The sequence below is a fragment of the Rhinatrema bivittatum genome, chromosome 5 (assembly GCF_901001135.1).
Source record: "Rhinatrema bivittatum chromosome 5, aRhiBiv1.1, whole genome shotgun sequence".
NCBI lineage: Eukaryota > Metazoa > Chordata > Amphibia > Gymnophiona > Rhinatrematidae > Rhinatrema > Rhinatrema bivittatum.
In genome coordinates, this window is record NC_042619.1 from 311047989 (window position 1) to 311062930 (window position 14942).

The following is a 14942-nucleotide window of genomic DNA, read 5'->3' on the forward strand; positions in this document are numbered from 1 at the left end:
CTTATCTACGTGAAAAGAGCAAGTTTGCTTACCGTAAACTGTGTTTTCTATAGATAGCAGATGAATTAGCCATGCTGACCCACCTGCCTCCCCGAACAGTTCCTGCAACACCTGCACTTGCTTTAATACTGACTGAGGAGCCTGAGGTGAATCAGAGAGGATATAAGAGGGAGCACCTGGCTGAAAGTCTTTACTATACTTAGAGAGCTCCGCCACCTAGTGGCATGGAAGACGTACCCAGACGGCATGGCTAATTCATCTGCTATCTATGGAAAACACCGTTTACGGTAAGCAAACTTGCTCTTCTGCTCAGTCCCTCTCAGCTCTTTTTATCCTTTAACCCAAATGCACCAGGACTACCAGTATCCAAGAGAACACTTTTGTCCTGGATCTCTAACTGCATTCAGTTTTGTTACCAAAAACGTTCAGAGACGCTACCTGCTTCACCCAAGGTGCATTAGGTACGTGCAATGGCTGTTTCAATTGCCCTCCTCCACGAAGTGCCTATCTTAGACAATTGTAAGGCAGCCCTTGGTCCTCACTGCATACTTCCACATCCCACTACTGTTTAGACAAACACTGCGGATGACGCACACATGGGTCGGACTATTCTCCAGGGAAGCACCTCTACTTCTCATCACAAAAGCCATTAAGAACTGTCCACCTATGTTTTTTCTTACCATATTGAGCGCATTACTCTCAGTACAACACATTACTAAAGAACGCTCAATACTGCAGCTGGGGACTCCCAGACAGCATAGCTAATTCATGCTGCTTATCTACGGGAAAAGAACAAGTTTGCTTACCGTAAACAGTGTTTTCTGTAGATAGCAGATGAATTAGCCATGCTGACCTGCCCACCTCCCCGAACAGTTCCTCCGTTACATCTTGTCTTGCTTGAATAAGGACTGAGGAGACTTGGAGGAAAGGAGGAGATACAGGAGGGATCACCTCACAAAAAGACTTTGGTGATCTTTGAGAGCTCCGCCACCTAGTGGCACGGAGGACGTACCCAGGCAGCATAGCTAATTCATCTATCTATGGAAAACACCGTTTACGGTAAGCAAACTTGCTCTTTTACACATTAAATAATTACAACATGTACACATGATAATTCAGATTTATGTGCAGAAGCAGGTATTTTATAAAGTTGACAGGTGAATGTGCATATATCACTTATAAAAAATACTTGTGTGCATACTTCCAAGCACCAGTTCGCTGAGACTTCCAGCAGTTGACCCAGACAGTTGCCAGTTCACTCACACTTTCCACTGCTTTCTTCGGATCCCCCACCTAAAAAGTGCAGACAAAGGAAAAGTCAGATTTATTATCCTTGACTTGATTATTAGGTGTAAAAACAGGCATGCATGTGTAATGATGTATATGCATAATCCATTATCAAATATGCAAATGAGCGCATACTGTCAAATCCTGTTTCAGAACACTTTTGAAACATATTATTTTTCCATTGATAAGCATGGCTGAATTAGCCATGATCTGTGGGTGATGTCATACGGTGGCACTGAATGGAATTCTCTCCAGTCTAGTAGGGCTTTGAGTTCCACTGAGCTCCCCTATGAGGAAAGACTAAAGAGGATAGGGCTGTTTAGCTTGGAGAAAGGAAGGCTGCAGATGGAAATGGTAGCGGTTTATAAAATCATGAGTGGAATTAGATAAATGCAAATCAGTTATTTACTCTTAGTGGTGGTGAACCTATTGCACGCATGCCAGAGAGAGCACTCAGAGCCCTCTCTGTGGGCACGAGCGCCGTCGCTAGGGTTGCCAATTGTCCAGATTTTCTCCGGACAGTACAGAATTTAAAGGCTGTGTAGGAAAGCCAACCAGAGGGCTGAAATATCCGTAAATTGTCCGGATTTTCAGAGCCGACCAAAGGCACTGCCGTGTGGGATCTCAGTAAGTGTAAAAGCAGTGCGGCCTGCCGGCGACACTGATGATTCTAGTGGGGCCGTGCTACTTTTTCTATCAAAGGCGTTGGAAGGCAGAGGTCCACCGATAACGGGAGAAGCCTCATTGGTGGCAGTGGGACGGCACATGCTTTCCTTAATGCAGCTTGCCCTGGCAGCGCTGCCGCGATCCCCTCACTCGCCCTCCCTGCTCCTGAAGAATGGAAGGAATACGGCCTTGCAGCTAGGGCTGCTTCCTCCCTCCTGGCTGCTGGTGTCTGAATGAGGATTGCGGCCTTGCAGTGCAGGCTGCTTCCTCTCGGCTGCCGGTCCCTCATCTGCCAATATCCCCGTACCCCTCCCCCCCTCCCCGTCCCCACAATACACCATCCTCCTCCCTGAGGAATGACTACATTGAGCCTCCCTTGACCCAAGGTTGGACCAACCTCAGCTGACCCTCCGCAGATATTAATTAATTAATTAACTGTTTGCATTTTCCCACTTAAATATGCAGGAAATTAGTGCAATGGCAAACGAAATATTGGACCCCCACATAACATTTGGAGGCCCAAAACAACCCGGTTCAGAATATGCTAAACTGTCTAAAGAGCACCATCAGTTCCAAATGTTCACACTCTGCCCGCAAGTTGCTGCTTCCCTTGAGGACAGACCCGCCGGACTGTCTCTGTAGGTGCTTCCCTCCATTTTGCATTCAATGCCTACAGAGGCTGGAACTTTCAGTCGTAGAAGTATAGGTGCTTTGAGCTCCTGGATCCGCTGACTTCATTAGTCCTGCAGCTTGGAGAATCTTCTATGCTTCTTCTACAGTTTTTACTCATGAGGCTATACCATTGATGGAAAATTGGAGCCCAAAAGGGAACAACCATTTACAAAGATAATTTTTATCTCGAAGAACCTGTAGCACCTCCCAGAAGTTGCGGTGTCTTTCTATGGTATGAAAGGAGAGATCTTGAAAAACTTTATTTGTTTTTATATACCGGTGTTCGATTTTGTATATCACATCGTTTACAGGCAACTGAGTGGGGAAGGAAATCAGGCATTTCCTTTTGTTTGATACAAGGAACATCAATAAGAGAAAAATGGATAAAAAAACAAACAAAAAACCGTTAAACAAATAGTCATAGTGCAGAGATTATATATTACAAGAGAACTACTATACTTGATAAACAGTTAACCAAATAATCAAAGGTATAGATATTGTATGTCATGTCAGTATACAGGGAACTGAGGAGTAGATAAGCTCTGGGACACTTCTTGTCGATTAAACGTAACATATACAACGGATAAGCAGAGGGTGGAACCAAGATGGCTTCCAGACACTTTAGCGACGCGTGAGCGTTCTCGGCTGAGTGTAGTTTGTTTAGTTTCTTGCGGCATTTCTTACCTTATGAGGAGGAAGAGAAAGCCGAGGACCCGTACCCTGCGGCAACTTCGGCAACTCATCTGACTGGCCCAATGGACGCACATGTAAAGCACAGTGAAAGAGGAACGAGACCGCAGCCGCTGGAGAGAGGGGGAGGGGAATATGAGCTCCTAGGCCAGGGGTCAGGAACCTTTTTGTCTGAGAGAGCCATAAATGCCACATATTTTAAAATGTAATTCCATGAGAGCCATACAATATGTTTAAAACTAAATACAAGTAAATGTGTGCATTTTATGTAAGATCACAGTTTTAAAGTACAATAAGTCTCTGAAAATATTACACCAGGCCTTAAGACATCAATACATCTCCTATTAGGAAAACAGACCAAGTCAGGCTGCTATAGAGTCCTACACAGAAACTACACGCCAGCAGAAAACCTCACCTGAATCACATTCTGTCCCTCACCTAACAGAATAAAGAGACCAAAACGCATAAAGAGACCAAAACTCATTCCAAGTTATTGTTTTCCTTGTTATATGTAACTGCTTTTCTGCACTATTGTTTAAATGGTAAAGTTTATTATAATTTCACCCCTGTTTCTTGTGAACCAGCATGATGGGACCACTGTCTTGAATGTTGGTATATAAAAAACTTAAATAAATAAATAAATAAATAAGCATGCAGAAAAAACTGAATTGGAAATTGCAACAACGCAGAGTCTCTGTATGCAGTGTAACAAAGGAAAAAAGAAACATCACCCATCCTTATAAAACAAATCAAGAAATATAAAATCATCAGCAGTAAAACTGTACTAACAAAAAGAACATATTTTGAAACAGCTGATGAGTGGAATATCCAATAATTAAAAACTCATATAAAACATTTCCAGATACCAACAAAATATTTCAAAATAGCAGACACAAAGACCCAGTAATGAAAAATAATAAGGATACAAACATTTTTTTGCTCTGCATACCTGGAAACGTTTGATATCCAGGTGTCCTGAGATTGTTCTGAATTAGCAGGAGGTGGGGTGGTTTGCTTGGAACTTTTCTCCTCTCTGTCACATACCAGCGCTCTCTCTCACACTGGCTCTCAATGACACACCTATACACACATGCTCTCAGTACTCACATATACACGTTTTTTTCTCTCACTTACATAGGCTCTTAATTACACATTTACACACATGCTGTCTATCTTTTCACGCTTACACACACACACACAGGCTTTCAATCACATAAATACATGCTGTCTTTTCTCTAACACACAGACTCTCATTCACATGCTTACAAACATGTCCTCTCTTTCTCTCATTTACACACAGGCTCTCAATCACATACTCACATGCTCCATCACCTAAACCAGCTCTCAGTCACACACAGACACACATGGTCTCTCTCTCTCATTTAAACACAGGCTCTCAATCACATACTCACATGCTCCATCACCTAAACCAGCTCTCAATCACACACAGACACACATGATCTCTCTCTTACTTATACACACAGGCTCTTAATCATACATACACATGATTTCTCTCACACACAAAGGATCTCAATCATACACACATACTCTTTCACACAAACAGGTTTTCAATCACAAACTTTCACATACAGGTTCCCAATGGTAAACTTACATTCATGCTCTCTCTCACAGGCAGGCTCTCAATCACAGACATACTCTCTTTCACATGTACAGGCTCTCAATCATTCACTTACATGCAATCTCTCTCTCACACACACACACACGCCCCCCCCCCGCGGCCCGGAAGAGGAAGTGGAGAGTATCGGGTGCGTGCGCGACAAGAAGAGGCCACGCTAGTGCGCTCGGCATCGGCCCGAAGGAAAGAAGACTGCAGCGCGTCTCGGAGGAAAATGAAGAGGTTCAACCGCGGCCGATGGGACTCCGCCTCCGCGAGGGCTGAAAATGAAGAGGTTAGTGTTGGGAGGAGGCTGCTGCTGCTGCCGCGAGTTCCCGGGGTGGGGGAGAGAGAGAGTGAATGAGCGAGCAAAGCGCTCATTCACTCTCTCTCTCCCCCACCCCGGGAACGCGGTGGGGGAGAGAGAGAGTGGATGAGAGAGAGTGGGGGAGAGAGAGAGTGAATGAGCGAGCTGTGTTTGCTCGCTCATTCACTCTCTCTCTCCCCCACCCCGGGAACGCGCGGCAGCAGCAGCCTCCTCCCAACGCTAACCTCTTCATTTTCAGCCCTCGCGGAGGCGGAGTCCCATCGGCCGCGGTTGAACCTCTTCATTTTCCTCCGAGCCGCGCTGCAGTCTTCTTTTCTTCGGGCCGATGCCGAGCGCACCAGCGTGGCCTCTTCTTGCCGCGCAGGCACCCGATACTCTCCACTTCCTCTTCCGGGCCGTGGGGGGGGGGGCGGGAAGAAGAGAGCATGCCGGTGCCGCTGACTCCAGCTGTCCTGCCGCGTTCCGCCCGGGCGGAGGAGGACCGGGGAGCAGCTGGGTCAGCGGGAAAGTGTGGCGACTGTCTGCGAGCCAGATGCAGCCCTCAAAAGAGCCATATCTGGCTCGCGAGCCATGGGTTCCCGACCCCTGTCCTAGGCTCACTATCACCGCTGAGTCCTGTAGAGAGGACCCCTCCGTTAACCGAGCTGCCACAAGAACAGTTCCACAACTGAGGGAGGAACTCTTAGACCAAAGTGTGGAGTTCAGCCCCGTGGGGTTGGGAGGAGTGTTGGTGGCATCTTCAAGCCTGAGGAAAACACTAGGGCAAACCAGTATGGAGGCAGGAGAATGGAGGGAAGAAGCTGTGGGTGCAGTTGGAGGAATCCCCACTAAAGAAATACCAGCAATGGTAAGACTGCAAGTTTTCTCATTTGAGACGCTGTAGGAAGCCATAAATGAAATGAGACTGTCCATATTACTGCAATTGACTCCAGTTATGGAGCAAATTAGACGACATGATGAAAAAATAGAAGTTATTGCTAATACAAATGTGGAATTGGAGCAGCAGGTTTCCTCTATCCAGACTGAGATTAAAACGATTCAACAGTCGCAAGTAATGATGATGATGAAAGATAAAAATAATACAGCGTTGAAATAAGAAAACCTTGAGAACATGGTAAAAAGCAAGAATTTGAGGTTTATAAACTTTCCTCAGATACCATTAAGATCCCCGAGAGAGGTTTTTAAGAAGTAGAGATACTCAAGGTTTCAGAATCAATGATACCACCGATAACATAGATATATTATATATCTAAGTCCAGAAGAGTGGCCGCTGACCAAGAAGGAGATATAGAATCATTAAGACCAGTTCGGGAGCAGTCTCTTGATCTTTTGGCAATTTTGGAAGCATCAGATTCTGAATTAGCAGTACCTGCAACCCTCATTGTGACTATGGCACTAGAGACTGACAGAGAATGGCTATTAAAATTATGTTTGAAATATAGGAATGAGAGATTTATGGGATGTATTATAAGAGCTTTCCCGGATGTCTCTCGTGAGACCCAGAAGAGGAGAAAAGCATTCCTCTTGCTGAGACCTCAGGTCTTGTTAATTGTGGGGAAATATTTCCTCAAATTTCCATGCAAGTGCGTGGTTAAGTATTTGCAGAATACATATGTTTTCTTTGAACCGCCCTAGTTAACTCAATTCCTAGTGGGGAAATCCCCCATAACTCCTGCAGCACCCTGTATAGATTCCCCTGATCTCTCTTAAAGTGGAAAAGAATCTCTGTTATGTATCTGTCTATTTCCTGAAATGAAAAAATATTCATTTTCTTTCTTAAGGTTGTGAAGGATCCATCCCCATCCTTTTGAGGACTTTAAAATAGAGAGATTGAAATTGACATGATTTCTTGATTTAATGTTTATTCATTATTTACATTATATAAGTCAAATCTCTTGTATTTTTTCCATTCAAGAAATGTTCTTGTAATTATTGCAAATTAGTATAAATAAAAAATTAAAACAAAAAACGGATAAGCAGATGAGCAAAATCTAAGGTGTAGTTATTGCAGGGAAGCAAGAGTTATTGATGAGCTTCCACTTTATTGCCCTGCCACTGAATATTTTTCATCTTCCTCACTTGCAACATAACTTTCTCTTTGAGAACATAGTCGTGAATGCACACTACTATATCCCTAAGCAGGTTTCCACGCGGGTGGGCCAAGGATCTATGCACTCTATCCAAGATCAGCTTAGGGGCATCAACGCTCTCGTTGCTGCTTAGGAGAATTAAATCACAAATATCTAAAATGACATTTGTGCAATCTTGAAAAGGCTGGCCCTGGAATCTCATGTTCCGTCTTCGGGACCGATTTTCCAAGTCCTCCACCCAGTCTTTCAATTGGACATTTTCTTCCTGAAGTTTCTGCATGTCACATTGCAGAGTCTCACAAGTCCCATCCTGGTCCTCTATGCTCTACAGTATCTACTCTGTCTCCTAATTCTTCACATTCACGGCTCAGCTTCCCCACAACTGATTTGATTTTCTCTTTCAAAGAGCTCATATCCGCTCTTATTTCCCCAAACCAAAGTTGAAAATCGTCCCGGGAAAGAGGGAGATCTACTCGCTGGGGTGGGGAGGGCCATCTCTGCATTCTCCTTCGCCTGTCCTGGTCCGCTGCTGCCATTTTCTCCTCTTTCCTGTACTGCCTGGTCTGCTCCCTTTTTTGCTGTCGTTTCGAATGAAAAGTGCCGCAGGGCCACCGATTTCTTTCTGCCGGCCATCCTTGATGTCTCTGCAGCACTTGCTATGTTTGTCACCATTTTATGCTGCCTGATGGCAATGCACTGGGGGAGATTAGTTAGCCGGGGTCAGGAGCATGGTCGTCAGGGGGCCATTCAGCACCATGACATCATTTCCTTCTTAGCAATCCCTTTTGATTTTGCCCCGGATCACTCAGATATTTCTCTACACCATTTAACTGTCTTAGGGACCCAGCTAAGTTAAAGTGTTTTTCAAGAGCTTTCCGAATCTGAAAAAAGGAAGCTTGTGAACATTAAAAAAGGAAGTTTGTGAACCAGGGTCGAGCTCAGGAAGCAGGGGACCGGCTGTACAGGGCCGAGGGCCAGCTGAAGGCAGGGCCACAATGACTCGTCCTTCTTTGCCACGAAAAAGAAGCCAGCTCCCGCTGGGGATGTGGACGGTCTGATAAAGCCTCTAATAAGGTTCTCCCGAACATACTTGGACATGGCGGATTTCTGGTAGTGATGGAGGGTATACGCTCCCTCGAGGGGGCATGGTACCTGGAAGGAACTCGATCGCACAGTCAAAGGGGCGATGTTCAGGGAGTGTCTCGGCCCTCTCCTTGGAAAAAATGTCCACAAAGTTAGCGTACTGTGGAGGCTAGGTAAGGGAGGTGGTAGCCACGAGAAGACCAGGGCGAGGCACCTCTTGGAGGCAGGATGAATGGCACACAGGATCCCAGAAGGCTATTTGCAGTGTCTGCCAGTCGATGCGGGTGAGTGTTTCTGGAGCCAGGGAAGGCCCAAGATTACCGGGTGTATTGTCTTCTCCGGGATGAAGAAGGTGAGCTCCTCTTTGTGAAGGATCCCGGTGCGGAGTCTCACAGGAGCAGTAGTGCAGGTAATCCTCATGGGAAGAGAATCTCCTCAGATGGAAGAAATGGTCAATGGTTGTTCTCTAAGCAGTGTTGGCAGATCCAGATGTGGGACGAGATCCGCCAAAATAAAATTTCCTCCGGCGCCAGAGTCAATCAGGGCTTGGGTAATGAAGTCCCCGTGGACATGGTGGAAGGTCACAGGCACGATACATTGGGGAGCAGAATTGGTGCAGACAAGGGTCATCTCTCCACTGTCACTTAGGCTCTGGCATTTCCCGGCCTCTCGGGACACTGGGCCAACAAGTGGCCTTTACCAGCACAGTTCAGGCATAGGCCTAGGGCATGCTGTTGCTGTCTTTCTTCAGGGGTCAACTGGCTCTGCCCCAGTTGCATGGGTTCTTCCGAAAGGGGTGTCTTGGGCGCTGCTGCGGTGGGCGGCGTTATGGGCTGCGTGAAGGACGGAGCTTGCATCACTGGCCTGCGGGAGGGGCGCAATTCTCGGAGGTGTTGCTGTAGTCTTCGGTCGACTCGACCAGCAAGGTCAATCAGGGCCTCTAAATCATCCAGAAGATCCCGGGCAGCCAATTTGTCCTTAATTCTGGAAGACAACCCTTCTAGAAAGATACTCCGGAGGCTGTTCTTTCGCCATCCCAACTCGGATGCTAGGATGTGGAACTCTACCACATACTCCGGCAAGGGTCGAGACCCCTGTTGTAAGTGCAGAAGCTCGGAAGCGGCTGTAGACTGTCTTCCAGGCTCATCAAAGACATGTTTAAACATTTGGACGAAGCGTGGGAGGTCCTGGAGCAAGGGGTCACCTCGTTCCCAGAGGGAAGAGGTCACGAGAGCGCCTTGCCATCCAAGAGCACCAGAATAAAGGTTGTTTTGATTCCGTCGGAAAATTGGGCCGGCTGTAAGGAAAAGTGCATGAAGCAGTGGTTTAGGAAGTCACGACACTGCTGGGGATCTCCTGCGTAGTGAGGTGGCGCCGGCAGATGGAGGTTCACCGTGGGAGCCTTGGGTATTGGGGTTACCTAAAAACGTCATTCAACCCTTACAAATTCTCCAAAACACCACCGTTCGAATTCTAACCAATACACGTAGAAATGAGAACATAACACCTGTACTCATGAACCTTCACTGGCTCCCCATTACATCATGCATTCAGTACAAATCCCTTTCTCTCATTCATAAAGCTCTTTACAATCCCGAAATGCACTGCCTTAATGGCTCCCTTAAATTCCACCAAGCCAAGAGACCCTCAAGACACCAATATCATGCAACCATGCAAACCCCTTCGCACAAAACCACTAAACTTGCCTCCACTAGAGCTCGTCTACTCTCAGTCTCTGGGCCAACCCTTTGGAACAGCATGCCAGTAGACCTACGCCAAGAGGTATGCCATAAAACATTCAAACGAAAACTCAAAACATGACTTTTCACTAAGGCCTTTTCATAGCGCTCTTCACCTCAACATACCCATAGTGCTTCTCAACACTATCCTTTTTACTGACTTTATTCTCTCCCTTCCCACACAACCGTTCATCCTCCTTTCCCTCCTCTCAGCCCACCTACAGCCCCCTGTAATTCCCCTCCCTGAGTCCCCTCCCTCCCCCCCTCAATGCACCACCTTCCCATGTCCCCACCGCGACAGATCCTTCAGTTCTAAATACTTGGTCTCGCATACGATGTCTATCTCTCACAATCGCATTTATCTTGTAAACTTAACAATTATGTCATGACTTATATAAACACTCAAATGTATATATTGTAAATAGATCCTTGCCATCTCCCCCCTCCCTCCTCCCCCCTCCCCCCAATCTTTCCCTCCTGCTTCTGCACCCAAACATTTCTCCCAATGTTATCTATATTTATTTATATTTACCAATAACCACTAGCTAGGTTTCTACATTAAGCCTAGTTTCTAATTTTTGTAGTTTTATTCACTGTTCTCTTATAAGTTCTATGTAAAGCTCTAGTTGCTGAATTTTGAAGTTCTACTGTAAACCGATCTGATGTTTCTTTACGAAGTTCGGTATATAAAAGCCATAAATAAATAAATACTGGAAGTGGGGCCAGCTGGGAACTGGAAGACGGGGTGTGGAGTCCAGTCGATTCGCTAGGCGTTCCACGGTTGCAGCTAGCACATCCAAGCACTGCTGTTGTTGCTTCAGTCCCTGGGCCAGGACAGGAATGGCCTGTAGGCCGGGCAGGTCCGCCGGGTCCATGGCCTCAGCAATCTGTTGGGGAAAGTGGACCCATTAGCTGAGACGAGGTTGTTGCTACTCCCAGGGGGTGGCCCCTGGAGGTCCTTGTCGTTGGGCGGCGGTTCTGGGAGAGAATACCCAACAGGACCTTCACCTATACCAGTTCTCGTTTCCTGCAGGTTGAGCCCTTGGGTACCGGGACTGGCAGGATTTAGGCGTGGGTCTTCTCAGGAGTGGAACCAATAGGAGAGGATAGAGGCAGTGTCTGAGGAGTCCAGGTGTAGAGGCTGGTGGCGATCAAGCAGTCAAGTACCAGGCAAGGAGTCAGGGCAGGCAGAGTCAAGTACCAGGCCAGGAGTCAGAACCAAGAAAGGAATCCAAGGGACGAGCAGCAGGGCAGGAACCAGAGGCAAGGAACAGGAACACTGGAACCAGGGATCGGGAACAAAGCAAGGCAGAGTCAGGAATGCAGGGATCAGGAACGCAGACAACTCACACTCTCAGGAGAGCAGGACCCGTTGCTGAGGCGAATTGGGGCAGGGTTTAAATAACCGCCTAGCCTGACGTCATCATCCGGGTCACGGGGAACTTTCCCACCGCTGGCCCTTTAAATCCTGTGACTCGACGCGGGCAACTAGAGAGGAGACCACAAGGAGCTGGAGTTGGTAGTGCTCAGGGCGCCGCAAGAGCAGGCCACGGGCAGAGTCGGTGGCCGGGAGCGGTGGCGGCAGAGCCGAGCCTCCGGCTGGCGCAGGTAAGGGGACCCAGTTGCGGGCCACCGTGGCTGGGGTTCCTAACATCCACTTGCGAGCAGTTCCTGTGGAGATCTGCAAGGCTGTGACGTGGAGTTCTCTCCATGCATTCATATCCCGTTACTGATTGGATAAGAACTGCCAACATGACAGTAAGTTCGGCTAGACTATTCTCAGGAATCTGTTCGAGGTATAGAACCAGACTCTCCCTGTCTAGGCCCATTGTTTGGATTCAGGTTGTCTCCCCCTCTGTTACTAACAGCATTGTGGTTGTTGTGCCTGTTGGCACCTGGTTGGTGTCTGTTGGTCCCCCTTTGTGTTGGGGAGTAGCCTGTAGCTAGGGATTCACCCATGTGTGAGGACTATCATCCTGCTTGTCCTAGGAGAAAGCAGAATTGCTTACCTGTAACAGGTGTTCTCCTAGGACAGCAGGATTTAGTCTCCATGAAACCTGTCCGCCACCCTGCAGAGTTGGGTTTCTCCTTATATTTTTTCATTTATTATAATTCTGTGTTATAAGACTGAAGAGGAACCCTGCGTGGACACATGGGATAGGGCATGCTCGGTATGCCTAGTCAAAGTTTCAGAAACTTTGACATAAGTTTTCCATGCTGGGCTCCATCCGATGATGTCATCCATGTGTGAGGACTTATATCCTACTGTCCTAGGAGAATACCTGTTACAGGTAAGCAACTTTGCTTTCTCCAAGCTGAAGAACCTTAACCTGTTTTAACCATTCTTCATAAGGGAGCAGTTCTATCCTTTTTTGTTATTCTTCCATGCACTTTTTATAGTTTTGCTATATCGTTTTTGAGATGTACCAGAAATGCACACAGTACTGAAGGGAGGCGTGGAGGGAGGCTATTATTAGGTGTTTGGGGTGAGATTGATGGGTTGTGGTTGTTACGACGATAAGATGCTCCCGTTTGCTGCTGTTATGTTTGGTGTTTATATTTGTTGAGTTATGAATTGTATATATTAATGATATAAACTTCCTTGATGATCTTGTGATCAGAAACTGGTATATAAGATTTTTGACATAAATACTGAATGTGTGTTTGCACCATGGATAGATAGAGGCATTATTATATTCCCAATGTCTACTATAATTAATTTAGTTTAATTCTATTTTTACCCATGGAAAAGTCACCAACGCCTTTGAAAATTTGCCCTATCATGCCTTAGTTTCAGGCTTATCCTCTCAGCGTGATGGCATGTGGCTGTGAGTGCCAACTGAGAAGAAAAGATGTGCTGGGTAAAGAAAAAGGTATGTTAAATATCCATACATTTTTTTCTGAATAAAGATTAAATAATATATTTTCTCTTTTCTCTTTAAGCTGTGAAAGATCAAATGAAACTTTCTTCAAAGTTGAAGCCCCCCTTTATTTCCTTCCCACCACCAATTTCTGGAAGCAGTTTTACCAACACTTCTGAGATGTTAGCATCGACACGCAAGAGGAAGATAACTTTGCCTCTTCCCCTCCAGAACAGTAGTCCATCATTCCGATCTGCTGTGAAAACTTCAGCAACGAGAAAGAACAACCAAGGCTCCAGTGACCTGTTCAGTCAGAGAGATAACATTAAGTACTTATCCAATGAATCTATGTATGTGGCAGGTGAAGGCAACTCACAGCCCCAGAAGCGGCATCGAATGGATCCACTGGAGAAACAGATGACCAAAGTAGTGAAAAAAAGCTATTCAGATTCTCAGTCACCTGCTAGCCAAACTAAAATCCATAGTCCCAAAGTAGTTTGTTTCCAGGCTCCCTATTTAAATGAAAGCAAAAGATTAGCCTTAATCACCCACACAAAGTGTAAACTTCATTGTAATAGTTTTGGAATTCACCACAGCACAGCACTTGCTCCCTTCTCATCTGCTATAGATTCCATTGATCCAAGGCTGGATATGCGCTGGTACCAAATCCCACTGTCTTCCCCAAGGCAACATAAGTCAGGCCTGTTCAGCAAGCGGTTCCAGTCAAGCCTGGAGGAGTACAGGCGACAAAGGGAAATAAAAAAAATGAAAGCCACTAAAATTTGTCCTTGTGTTTGCACTTCTTCAGCATGGTCAGCAGGAAGAGACGAAGAAAACAATAGAATAATGGTAAGTCCCATTGACAGATTTAGGTCATACCTAGAAAAGAAAAGGTTATCTTAAGGCTATATTTTGTTTGTACTCTTGCTTTATTTTCTCATTCACATACCAGGGGCTGATTACTTGAATGATTTCAGGTCAATGCAAGGCTTGAAGGGAAAGCCTTCTTTGAGGCTGAATCCTTAAGAGATACTTAAACAATAGTAATCATGCTGTTTTCCACAACAGGTTAAGCACGTTTTATCAGCAATGTTTTTGTTCATCATAGGCCCTGATAGACAGGAAACCTAAATGTAGATGCTGTGGGCTTGTGTGTAGAGCTACATTCATATCCTGGTGCCAGATGAACCTCAGTCATTTTAAATTTACTTTTACTGTTGTTTAGATGCATAGAATAGGTCTTATTTTCTCTGAGGACAAGTAGAATAGCAGTCCTCACACATGGGGTGATATCATCAGATGGAGCTCAGCATGGAACTTTGACGTCAAAGCATCTTGAAACTCTGAGAATACCCGATTGGCTATGTGCAGCCCTAGCTACTTCCTTGCACGTCCTTTCAGTCTCCTTTCCACAGAGCCTGCAGGTCATAATTCATCTTTCTTCCAAGTTACTGCTTTGGAGCTGCAGGAGCTTTAGACCCACTCTTGTTAGAAAGATGCAAACTGGTTGGGCTTCATGGTATAGCTTTGCCCTGGATGGCTTAATTCCTGGCAGAATGGGTGGCTTTATATCAAGATACTAGAGTTGGTCTCTATAACTAGTCGGCTATTATGTGGAATTCCTCAAGATCATCACTGTCACCAATGTTTTTTTAACTTCTTTTGCAGCCACTTGGCTGTTTATTTTGTTTGTTAAATCTAATGGACTATATTTATGCTGATGATATTCAGCTGGTAGTCTTTGGGACCCTACTAAGGATATGGGTTACTTGTAAATCTCATTTAAATTCCAAATCAACACATACTGGATTAAGATGAGCAAGTTAATATAATGAATATTCAGAAGACCAAATTGCATCTTATTGGTAATCCTAATCAAGACTTGTCACTGTTGTGTGGGAAAGTCTGGGT

At 45.8% G+C, this 14942-nt stretch overlaps 1 protein-coding gene across 2 annotated transcripts in view; it reads left to right on the forward strand.

Annotated features, from left to right (window-relative positions):
- The window catches only part of FAM178B (family with sequence similarity 178 member B), an 819452-nt gene that overhangs the window by 115634 nt on the left and 688876 nt on the right, over positions 1–14942 (forward strand). For both annotated transcript variants that reach the window (XM_029604316.1, XM_029604317.1), the window contains one exon: positions 13114–13880. In XM_029604316.1, coding sequence (XP_029460176.1) covers positions 13114–13880 — 767 coding nt within the window. The remainder of the gene's footprint in view (positions 1–13113; positions 13881–14942) is intronic.